This window comes from Nuphar pumila, chromosome 2, assembly GCF_984573655.1.
Source record: "Nuphar pumila chromosome 2, dmNupPumi1.hap1.1, whole genome shotgun sequence".
In the NCBI taxonomy this organism is placed as follows: domain Eukaryota; kingdom Viridiplantae; phylum Streptophyta; class Magnoliopsida; order Nymphaeales; family Nymphaeaceae; genus Nuphar; species Nuphar pumila.
The window spans coordinates 67,589,227-67,600,760 of record NC_143250.1 but is presented as its reverse complement, the minus strand read 5'-3'; the positions used below and the strand labels follow the sequence as shown (position 1 = coordinate 67,600,760).

The window sequence follows — 11,534 nt, the reverse complement described above, 5'->3', positions numbered from 1 at the left end:
GTGAATCCTGCCACAAGTTTACTTGTGCACAGTGACAAAAGTTAAAAACGGCAAAAATATGGGCATATAAAAATTTGCAAAAATTTGTTTTTTTTAAATCTCACATTTTTTCGCAATAAATAAATAAATAAATTATATAAAAAAATACATTTTTATAAATAAATATACATAAAAATATTTGAAAAAAAAACATGTTTTTTCATGATAAATAGCCAATAAAAACATTAATATCACGTTGTATGTTTTTGACAAAAAACTCACAAACAATTACCGTTTTAAACTTTAAGGTAATTTCTTGTGATATTTTCACGATATTTTCATAAATCTTGCGCGAGATTCGTCACTATGCTTGTGACTTGTGAGATTACGCATGTTTGACTCCCCACCACACACACACACACACACAGAGAGAGAGAGAGAGATCAATATAATGTAAGTATATCATAGACTCATAGGAGTGCTGGGATATCCATCGAGGGGCACTACTAGTGGTTGAGGAGAGGCGTCCCTCGTGAACCGTAGGGAGCGTGCCAACGAATATCTCTCTTTGAAATGGAAAGCAACCAAACACGAAAAAATTGAAGGAAGTGAAAATGACTGAAAAAAAGAAGTGATGCAGCATAATTGATAAGGAGGTCAAAAATATTAGTACACGTCACGGCTACCTTTTTCATTTATTTATTACAAATTTCTTTGTATGATTGGATGAGGCTTTTAACACATAACCACGCATCTTTACATCTCTATATAATGAGCCCAACCCCCATCCATTTCCAACAGGCAAACAAAATCCCACACCCCAACCCTTCTCTTCTTCCATCCAAGGCAAAAGAGAGAAAACCCCTCCTTCCTCCTTCTTCTTCTCTCCATATATAACAAAATGGGAGTAGCTCATGGTGAAGAGAACAATGGAGTGGTGAGTGACGCTTGGGATTACAAAGGCCGCCCTGCCAAGACTTTACAGTCTGGTGGCTGGGCTAGTGCTGCTTCAATCTTAAGTATAAACCCTCTCTCTCTCTCTCTCTCTCTCTCTCTCTCTCTCTCTCTCTTCGCGCGTGTGGAAGATGGGTGATGTCCACTAGTAGCGATCTTTATACTTTTCTCTTTTTTGCTTTCATCTTCTTATAGACGTGTGACAAAAAGAGAGTTACGAACATAGAGGGTGGTGTTGTGTTGGTGTTTCACAGGTGTGGAGCTGACTGAGAGGCTGACAACACTAGGGATTGCGGTTAACTTGGTGACATACTTGACTGGGGTCATGCATCTAGGCAACGCTCGGTCTGCCAATACTGTGACCAACTTCATGGGCACCTCCTTCATTCTCTGCCTCTTCGGTGGGTTCATTGCCGACACCTACTTGGGCAGATACCTCACCATTACCATCTTTGCCACTGTTCAAGCCACGGTAGAACAGATTTCTCCCTTTCCTCCTCCTCCTCCTCCATTTTTTCATTTGTTTCATTTCTATACCCAAATCTCGTTCTCTTGTAAATTTAGACAAGGAAGGATCTTGCAGTATTTTCAAAAATCTTATTTGTCTTAAAAAACAAAATCATGAAAATATCTGTATTTACGCCGACAAGGGCTCCGCTCATTTTGTAGAGGGGACTTGTGAATGTCCAAGCTGGGTGTGCTCCCCGGTGGACGGTCGGTGTTGAGGTTTTCTCTTAGATTATCCCAAAAAAATTGTATATTGGTACATATAAAAAATATCGCGTATAAATATAGTGCAAAAAACCTTAGAAAAAAAATATTTTTAACAAGTTAAAATCACGTTATTTTTAAAATATCGGCTATTTTTATTACCATAACTTTCTCGTTATGTCAAGCTTTTTTTCTACAGGGGGTGACCATTTTAACTGTGTCCACCATGGTGCCAGGCTTAAGGCCACCACCTTGCACCTCCGATGGCGTATGCGTGCAGGCAAACAGCATACAGCTTTCAGTTTTATACCTTGCCCTCTACCTCACCGCTCTGGGCACAGGGGGGCTTAAATCTAGCGTTTCCGGCTTCGGTTCCGACCAGTTCGATGAGTCCAATCCTAAGGAGAAGTCTAAGATGATCTCCTTCTTTAACTGGTTCTTCTTTTTCATCAGTATTGGATCCCTAGCTGCAGTGACCATACTTGTGTACATACAAGACAACCTTGGCAGGAAATGGGGTTATGGCATATGTGCATGTTCTATCCTCACAGCACTTCTGGTGTTTCTGAGTGGGACTAGGCGCTACCGCTTCAAGAAACTGGTGGGGAGTCCCATAACGCAGGTTGCTAGAGTGTTCTTTGCAGCATGGAGGAACAGGCGCAGAGTGTTGCCCTCAGATCCCTCTGTTCTTTACCAAGGTGACCTGTCCCCTGTCTGTGAAAGAAAAAAGATTTCTACACTGACGCATAGCAAACAGTTCAGGTACAATAATTCATTTAATGTTTTACTCTCAATGTTTACACCTACTGCTAAACTAGGGCATGGCTTTGTTAAGAAAAGGGTGGGTGAGATTTTGATGTGGAACAGCTAGTAAAATTGGATTCATCATATCAACTACATCCCACCAACACGTTATTATGAGATCAGATGAATAAAGTCTAGTTTCTTTCAAAAAACAAGAAGAATAAAGCCTAGTTTTAATTTTTGTTTGTTGCTAAAATCACACGTTTAATATGCAAGATATTTTGAAAATATTGGGAACAAGTGATACCCTTATTGGCTGTCTTGTTAAATGGGACAAAAAATCATGATATTATAGTTTTACCGAAAATTATCATGATTTTGTCGCAATATTTATGTTGATATGGCTATATATATGTTGGCTAAACTAGAATGAAATTTTTTATGTATTTTTTTATTGATGTTTCTTTTGCATAATTTCGATCCTAATTTTTAAGTTATTTATTTTTGCAGATAATTTTTATGATTAAAAGTGCAAGGAAAACAAAATGATTTCAATTTCTCACGAGAAGTTAATTAGCGGTTGTTCTTTTTGCCTTTTTCAACTTTCGTCACTAAGGTTCCACTTTGATTTTGACTTGATGCGATGGAAAAGGAAAACCTGCTTTTTATTCAACTTATGTCAACTGTTTTCCCATGAGGAGTGTGTTAGTAAGGATGACTGCACCATAGGAGTAGTTGGGCCTTTATCCACCTAACTACTGTTGTGAAATAAATATCATATTTAACATAGAGCCATGAAAAGGGCATTTGACAAAAACAAGTAGATTTATGCATATATGAAGTAGCTAATAAAATGCACATGGGGTGTTTACTTTTCTTCTGATTTATGGTCCTTCTTTCCAATGCAGAATTCTTGATAAGGCAGCTATTATTAGAGATGATCATGACATGGAAGCAGAGAAGAAGAACCATTGGCACTTATCTTCCCTGACACAAGTTGAAGAAGTGAAAATGGTAATCAGCATGATGCCCATATGGGCCACAACCATAATTTTTTGGACGGTCTATGCCCAAATGACAACATTCTCAGTGCAGCAGGCCACAACCATGAATAGGCACATAGGCAAATCCTTTCAAATTCCTCCTGCATCACTAACCGTCTTCTTTGTCGGCTCTATACTCCTATCGGTGCCCGTTTACGATCGCGTAGTCATCCCGATCGCTCGAAAATTCACTGGCAGGCGTGAGGGGATAACCACCCTCCAAAGGATTTCAGTTGGTCTTGTTTTCTCTATCTTAGCCATGGTTGTTGCAGCTCTCGTAGAGATAAAGAGGCTTAAAGTGGCACGTTCAAGTAATGACCCCAAGGCAGTGGTGCCCATGAGTGTGTTTTGGCTAGTGCCCCAATTTTTCTTTGTGGGTTCAGGGGAGGCCTTTACTTACATAGGTCAGCTTGACTTCTTTCTAAGGGAGTGTCCCCATGGGATGAAGACAATAAGCACGGGCATGTTCCTTAGCACTCTTTCTCTTGGGTTCTTTGTGAGCTCAGCCCTTGTCACTGTTGTTGGTAAGGTGCATGGATCAAGTGGGTGGATATCTGACAATCTGAATAGGGGGAAGCTATACAACTTTTATTGGTTGCTAGCTACCCTTAGCATCTTGAATTTAGCGGTCTATTTGCTTTGTGCAAAATGGTACGTGTACAAAGAGCAGAGGGTGTCGGCCACCACCCTCGAGGACGAGACTGCGATGGAGTTGGAAGAATGCTGCCGTGCATAGGGAAGAACAATGCACCATATCAATGTGCCATGTGACTCCATTTCCCAAAAGTTGTAATTTGTATTTCACCTTTGCTTTTGGATCACGAGGCTTGCAAGACTATCTAGGATCCAACTGGCCTAACACTAAAAAAAGGTTGGGTAGTGTATATACATTTGGAAAGTTGTATAATAACTTCAGCTTTTGTTCCCTTTTTTTTTTCAGAACGAAATGCTTAGTGTTCTAACTTAAGACTTTTGTTCCCCTTTTTTCTTTTCAGAACGAAATGCTTAGTGTTCTAACTTGAGCTTCTGTTCCCTTTTTTTCTTTTCAGAACGAAATGCTTAATCTTCTAAGTGAAGAGAGAGAGAATCGGTTTTTTTTATAGGCAAACTGGGGTTAGGCAGACCCCACCAGTTATACAACCAAACCATTGGGTTTTGAACTTGCAACGCCCCAACACAGGGTGACGTGTACTAGCTGCTCTTACCATTGGGTTTTGAACTTTCAACGTCCCAACACAAGGTTACGTCCACTAGCTTTTCGGTCAGAGAGAGAAACAATTAGGGAGGAAGAGAGACGGGGAATCCACTTCTCTTTCCGTGTGTGTGTGCGTGTGTGTGTGTGTGTGTGTGAGAGAGAGAGAGAGAGAGAGAACTCTTAATATTATATATGGATAACGATGAGAAACAACAGTATCATACCCAAGTTGTCTTTGTTACTTTTACGGACGAATATGTTGATCTTTTAGATCATGACAAACATGTACAATGGAATGAGTGAAAAAAAAAAACAAAGGACAGATTCCGGGGACCATGTTTGAGAAAGATTGGGGATATACAGACTAGCTTTTAGTTCACGAGACTATTGTATGATATGGGAGAAAGAGAAGCTGCAGCAGTTTGACAAGGGAGGGTCACTCATGCATGCCCCTCCATTATTGGCTAAGATGTCAGGCAATAATGGGAGTAAGCCCAACATATACATGTGGTTTTCAGTATTTCATGGCGAACAGATCAAGTGATATAACACATCACCTACCATAGATGCTTTTCCATCTTGATCTAAAGTTCTTCGTTCTTGTCTGCGGTCGACATTGAAAAGCGGTTCCTATTGTGACACCTTGTAAAGTATTCTCATTTAAAATCCCACTTAGGGCATGTTTGCTTCATTCTCTTGGAAGGGAACGGGCCTTTTTTTGGGAAAGGATACAGATTTATGAAAATTCCTGCGAGCGCAGCCTTCCTATGAAAATGCTTTAATACGGGAAGAGGTATGGAAGGATTTGCACATGAAAAGTCATAGTTGGTGGGAAAAACTAAGGTCAGCTTGTGCGAGCATGACACTTTTTCACCATGATGATTGATGTTTGTTTCACTTATAACAGGAAAGGAAAAGAAAGAGTTGTCAGCTCAGCAATTTCTTATGAAAATTGCGTGAAACACACAGGCTATGGTTACTCAAAACTCTATTGAGGTGGTTTATTTCAAAAGGCTCGCTTTCATAAAAAATAGGGCCCCTTTTCTACAAATAGTGAAACAAACGTGTCTGTGAGAAATATATGGTAGGCCAGACCCACATAATAATTGTTCTTTCCTGTCAAAAAAGGTTCATACCTCTCCCCCCTTAGGAGGCAGGTTCTCTCCCAAGTGTCTCTTTCAAAGGAAAGAGACTTTCCTTTAGTGGGAGTGCAACAAACACCCCTTTCTAATATGTGAAAAACTTGTTTGTTAGGAAAACTTTTCTGAAATTAAAAACCTAGCATTTCTTAAACTTGGGAAAAACTTATGAAAATACATGAGAAACTTGTTTCACATCACAAGAAAAATCTACTTACTTTATATAGGAAAGATATTTTCCTTATTTGAAAAGTATGTTTCGTGTGAATTTCTTACATGTTCTTTTTAAATAAAAACATTCTTTTTATAATAAAAAGTTGAGATACATTTGTCATTTAAAATTTTGGTTTGTGTTCGTGGGTATTACTTCCCAGAGAAAAATACCACAATAGCGTACCGAAAACATGGCACCAATTTTTTTTTTCAAATAACAACATTAATTAAATTCAAATAAAGCAAATCTCATGAAAGTCATAAAGGCAACATCATCTGAATAAGGCATCGCCTCTCAAGTTCAATAAACAAAGAAAAAAAGAACTACTCTGCTGAAAGACGAGGTCACTTATATTCTGAAAAAGGGCTAGCAATGTCCAAACATAAGTCATGTCTCTCAAGTCACCTGGAACATACAGTTGTAATAATTGAAGGGGGTGAATATATAACTCAGTAAGAAATAACTTATAAGCAAAAATAAACTAAAATTACAATAATAGTGGGCTCTAAGCCCCTAGTCTTATTTTAGTTTTCGATCACACATCACACACAGGTTTGTGTCTTTTAATTTCTCTCAGTTTCTCACTCGGTTCTCACAAGTTAGCATCATCTCAATACTAACTACTATCTATTTCGGAGTATATCAACCCGTACAAATTACCTTAATTCTATGGTGTTGGCCAGACTATAAACCACTCTCAATCAGTTCATTGTAGTGTAAGACCCTCGATAGCGAGCCAACAAATCAAAAATCTAAAACTATACCTGCCTCAAGGTTTTTGTGATTCATGTTACATCTTAATATATTCTAGAGTCCCAAATTCTCTCGGTGAAATCCTAAAATTCTCTAAGACATATGCATCTCATGCATTCACATGAACTCTCACACAAATTCATTTTTGCCGTCTCTCGATAATGTTCTCAAGGTACATTCTCATTCAAGTATTCTCAAGAAACAAGTTCTAGGGTTCTGAGGTTTACTAATTTTTTAAGCATGCAGAGATGTAGTCTCTCCACTTATAAATCTCGATGACCCCAACAGTGGCGACTCACACACTGATGACCATCAGGCGATTATTTTCACCATCTTTTCTGGTGATTTATGGGCTTATAAGCATGTTATAATATTTCAAGTACAATAACACCTCTATAACTATTATGGGACTCAAACCTCATCTCAAGAACTTTGTTCTCATGCATGTATTTTTAAGTTCTTCACAAGTTCATGCATACAATTCATCTAACATACAATAATTCAATACATGCAACTCATGTTAAATATCACACACACACACACACACACACACACACACACACACACATATATATATATATATATATATATATATATATATATATATATATATATATATATATATAAAATCATTTATGGCGTTTAGGACTAATTCACATGCATTCATTCTCTAATCACAAGAAAATTGTGTTTCTATCATGCAATTGCAAACTTATTAGAATTGAGTCATGATCTCATGCAAACATGATTTCATGTGGTCTAATTTACAACTGTGTTAGCATACAATGGTTTACTAACTAAAATGCTTATAATTTTCCTTACCTTGAATGAAAATGTTGTGTCCTAATCATAGTCGAGTCACACGTAGCTCTAATATTAGAGTCTAATCATCACATAAACATGTTTATGTTAATAAACAAATATTATTTATAATTTATCAAAATTATCAAAATATCCTTTCTAAAGTGCTCTGTCAGACCTCATTTTTTGTGCCTCTGATTTGGTCAAAACCATAGGACATGCATATTCTTCTCTGCGATATAAACTCAATGCACCATAACTCACTCAATTCTAAGTTTAGAGTGTGAAGTTATGCTCTTTTTACTTAATTGGATATCAGATTATACACAATGGTAGTTTGGTCATTTCACTTCTCTATGGTTTGACTTGACTCGTCCTAGGTTAAACTAGGTTTAGTCTGAGTTTAGAGAACTGGGTTTTATGAATCTACTCCAAGCCCAACTAGGTTTGGGTTCAGACCCATCTAAATTCTCTAAAATTCATCTCAGATCCCCTTACTAAATGATGCAGATCCATATCCAATTTGGTGTAATTGGACTAGACCCAAACCAAACTAGTTCATTTCTGTCCCAATCAAGAACCAGGACTAATCAAGTCCATAACATACTGGATCAAACTCAGATCCGAATTCAAAACTGTCAAATTGGATCCAAACTCAATTCTGATCTAAATCCAGAACTTATCTATCCAGTTACAAACAAGATCCAGATCCACTTCTAATATAGATCCAGAACTAATCCATCTAGTTATGAAATGGATCCAGATCCAGTTTTGATCTAGATCTAGGATTAATTCAACCAGTTATAATAATGATCCAAATATAGTTTTGATCTGGAGCCAAAATTGATCCATCTAGATCTAGACTAGATCCAAACCCAGTCTTGTCTAGATCTAGTTCAACCTGGATCGATACAGATCAACTGGATTGAACTAGACCCAGACCTAGTCTGGTCCAATTCAATCCAAACCCAAACTAGAAAAATGAGACTCTATCAAACCCGACCCAATTCAGTCAGGCCAACTCAGTTCGGCTTGGATCAGATCGGTTTGATCGATCAAGACAACTTTTTTTTTCACTTGGCCAGACTCGGTTTGGACTGAACCAAGACCAAGTTGGTCTCTATTAGACCCGAACTGGTTTGGGTTCATACCTAGACCAACTCGATCTGGTTCAGTCTGGACCAGGTCCATCAACCGAGACTTTTTTTTCTAGGTCTCGATCTGGATGCCCAGACCGAGCCGGTCTTTCAACTAACACGAGACGATAATCGAGGCAGAGGGGTGCAGCCCTTTCCCTGACTCTTTCCCTCTTGGCTTCCCCTCTCCCTCTCTCTCTAGGACAATACCAACAGTTGATGGATGTTGACTTCATCTCCTCAAGTACGTTGCTAGCTCCCTTTCAAAAAAAATGAAAGAAAGAAAGAAACAAGGGAGGGGTGTTACCTGCAATGGCAGCTCCTCCCGTCGACTGAGCTCTAACAACTCCCCCTCTACTCTCTCTTTCACTCTCAAACTCTCTCTCTCTCTCTCTCTTGTTTTGATGGCAGAGAGGCTCACTATGAGGGCTATTTATGAAGCCCTCACAGTGGGTGAGGACAAGCCTCACCCTTCCGATAATGGGGGTGAGGTTCAGCACCGAGAAGAGAAAGCAATTCCTTGTTTTGAGGAACCATTTTTTCTAAAATCTCATTTCTTGCATCTTTTTATTTTTTATTTTTAGTTTTATCTTTTCCACCCAATGCAGTCGGGTTGGTTATATATATATATATATATATATATATATATATATATATATATATATATATATATATATATATATAGAGAGAGAGAGAGAGAGAGAGAGAGAGAGAGAGAGATTTATGCTCTCTAAGAAAATTCAAGACACAGAACTTTAAACTGAAGCTGCCAAATATAAATTAACCTAGCTAGAGGGTTTCAAGGTAACAGTGGGTTATGTATAATAAGATTATTGTGGAACCATGAGAGGTTGAAGCTATAGATTGGATGGATTATAAGAGATGAACTTAGAGTCCGTTGTGAGTAGGATCTATGGAAAGAGGTGCTATCTATGATACTTCAGCAATCAAAGTCATATTGGATTCCCCAAACGACGAGTTGGTGACCTCTACTAAAAGATTTCTGGAAGGGCACGGGCGTGAGAACTGCATTCAAGATATTGTATATGGTTTCCAAAAGTTTTGTTGTGTATGGGCGTTCCAGAGGAATATAATTACATTCTCTGCTGCCTTGTGAGGGTGACTATCATTCAAGGAACCGTATCACGACTCCTCGGAGTCCGTGCCCGTTATGGCTCTTCAGATTCCGTAACAAATCTCAACTTTTCGAAGTCCGTTAACGGGTCACGTCTCCTCGGTCCCTTCCATGCTTTGTAACCGTTCGTGGGTTATAAAAACGTGGTCAGGGCTGGGGTTACGAATATGCTGAGACAGACGCTCTGGTTTCTGAAGCTCTGCGGTTTTCTCTTTTCCCTGTTACTCTCTCTCTCTCCTGAGTTATCCCGAAAGGGGTTGTTCTGCAACATTGGTTCATAGAGGCTGTTTTCGAAGGACGATCCGTCGGAGTGCACCGTTCTGATCGTCGTGGCTATTGTATCGTGGGGGAAGGACGCTGGCCCTGATTGCACTGTATGTGGGGGCGAATCTTCTCTAAGGGGAGTATTTTCATACGTCTTAGCCTATTACATAATCTAGACATGTTTTTGTTGTTTTCATTATGTTCTTTGCATCTGTTTGTTCGTATGCTGTTGTCTGGATTTTGGTTGTATGCGGAAACCGAAATCCTTGATGTAACCCAACCGTTATCAGAAAATTGGTTGACACCCCTCCACAAGTGCGGACATTGGTTACTACTCCTTCATACATATCTTTAATTATACTAATGTACTTGAGAGAAACACCTTTCTTCATCATTGTCCACCAGAGAACGTCCCTAGGTACTCTATCGTATGCCTTCTCTAAATCAATAAAAACCATATGCAAATCTTTGTTCCTCTCTCTATATCTTTCAATAAGTTGTCTAAGAAGATGTATAGCTTCCATAGTTGATCTTCCAGGCATAAAACCAAATTGATTCTCCGATATCATGACAACCTTCCTCAACCTAGACTCAATCACCCTCTCCCAAAGTTTCATAGTATGACTCATGAGTTTTATACCACGATAGTTTGTGCAATCTTGTATATCACCCTTATTCTTATATAAAGGCACCAAAGTACTCTTCCTCCACTCATTAGGCATCTTATTTGTTCGCCAAATCAAGTTAAAAAGATTTGTCAACCATTCTAAACCTTTCTCTCCCAAGCATTTCCAAGCCTCGATAGGTATACCATCTGGGCCAACTGCCCTTCTTGATTTCATTTTCTTCAAAGCCTCTGCAATTTCTTTCTTTTGAATCTTGCGCATGAAGTCACGATTTATCTCATGAAAAGGAATGGAGAAGTCTCCAAGATCTTGAGCATGACTATCATTAAATAGCTTATCAAAATAATCTTTCCATCTCTCCTTAATCTCCTCATCTTTGACTAAAACCCTTTACGTTTCATCTTTGATACATCTAACCATACCCAAATCCTTCGATTTCCTATCTCTCATCTTTGCAAGCCTATAAATATCCTTCTCGCCTTCTTTGGTATCCAACTTGTCATAAACCTCCTTATATACCTTAGCCCTCGCGTTTCGAACAACTTTTTTAGCTTCCTTCTTTGCTATCATATACTTCTCCAAATTCTCATTATCACGACTCTTACTTAGATTTCTATAACACTCTCTTTTAACCTTAATAGCTAATTTGACATCCTCATTCCACCATGATGTATCCTTACCTAGTGGTGCACCGCCTTTAGACTCACCCAATACCTCCTTAGCTACCTTTCTCATACCACCCGCTATCTTATTCCACATTGATTCTGAATCCTCCTCGAGACACCAATCAACTTCCTTAACTACCTGCTCTACAAACATTCCTTGTTTAGCTCCTTTCAG

At 38.7% G+C, this 11,534-nt stretch overlaps 1 protein-coding gene across 1 annotated transcript; it reads left to right on the top strand.

Annotated features, from left to right (window-relative positions):
* The first annotated feature begins 783 nt into the window (after window positions 1–783).
* On the top strand, window positions 784–4,398 carry LOC149845659 (protein NRT1/ PTR FAMILY 6.3-like). Its single transcript, XM_089995898.1, has 4 exons — window positions 784–998; window positions 1,188–1,405; window positions 1,844–2,406; window positions 3,297–4,398. Exons 1-4 carry the CDS (start codon window positions 881–883, stop codon window positions 4,165–4,167), a joined length of 1,770 nt encoding a protein of 589 aa, XP_089852024.1. The 5' UTR covers window positions 784–880; the 3' UTR covers window positions 4,168–4,398.
* Window positions 4,399–11,534: the final 7,136 nt, after the last annotated feature.

Coding starts and splice junctions, on each gene's coding strand:
- LOC149845659 (XM_089995898.1), top strand. CDS start 881: ATGGGAGTAGCTCATGGTGAAGAGAACAATGGAGTGGTGAGTGACGCT. Junction 999..1,187: donor TAGTGCTGCTTCAATCTTAA/GTATAAACCCTC, acceptor GGTGTTTCACAG/GTGTGGAGCTGACTGAGAGG. Junction 2,407..3,296: donor ACGCATAGCAAACAGTTCAG/GTACAATAATTC, acceptor TTTCCAATGCAG/AATTCTTGATAAGGCAGCTA.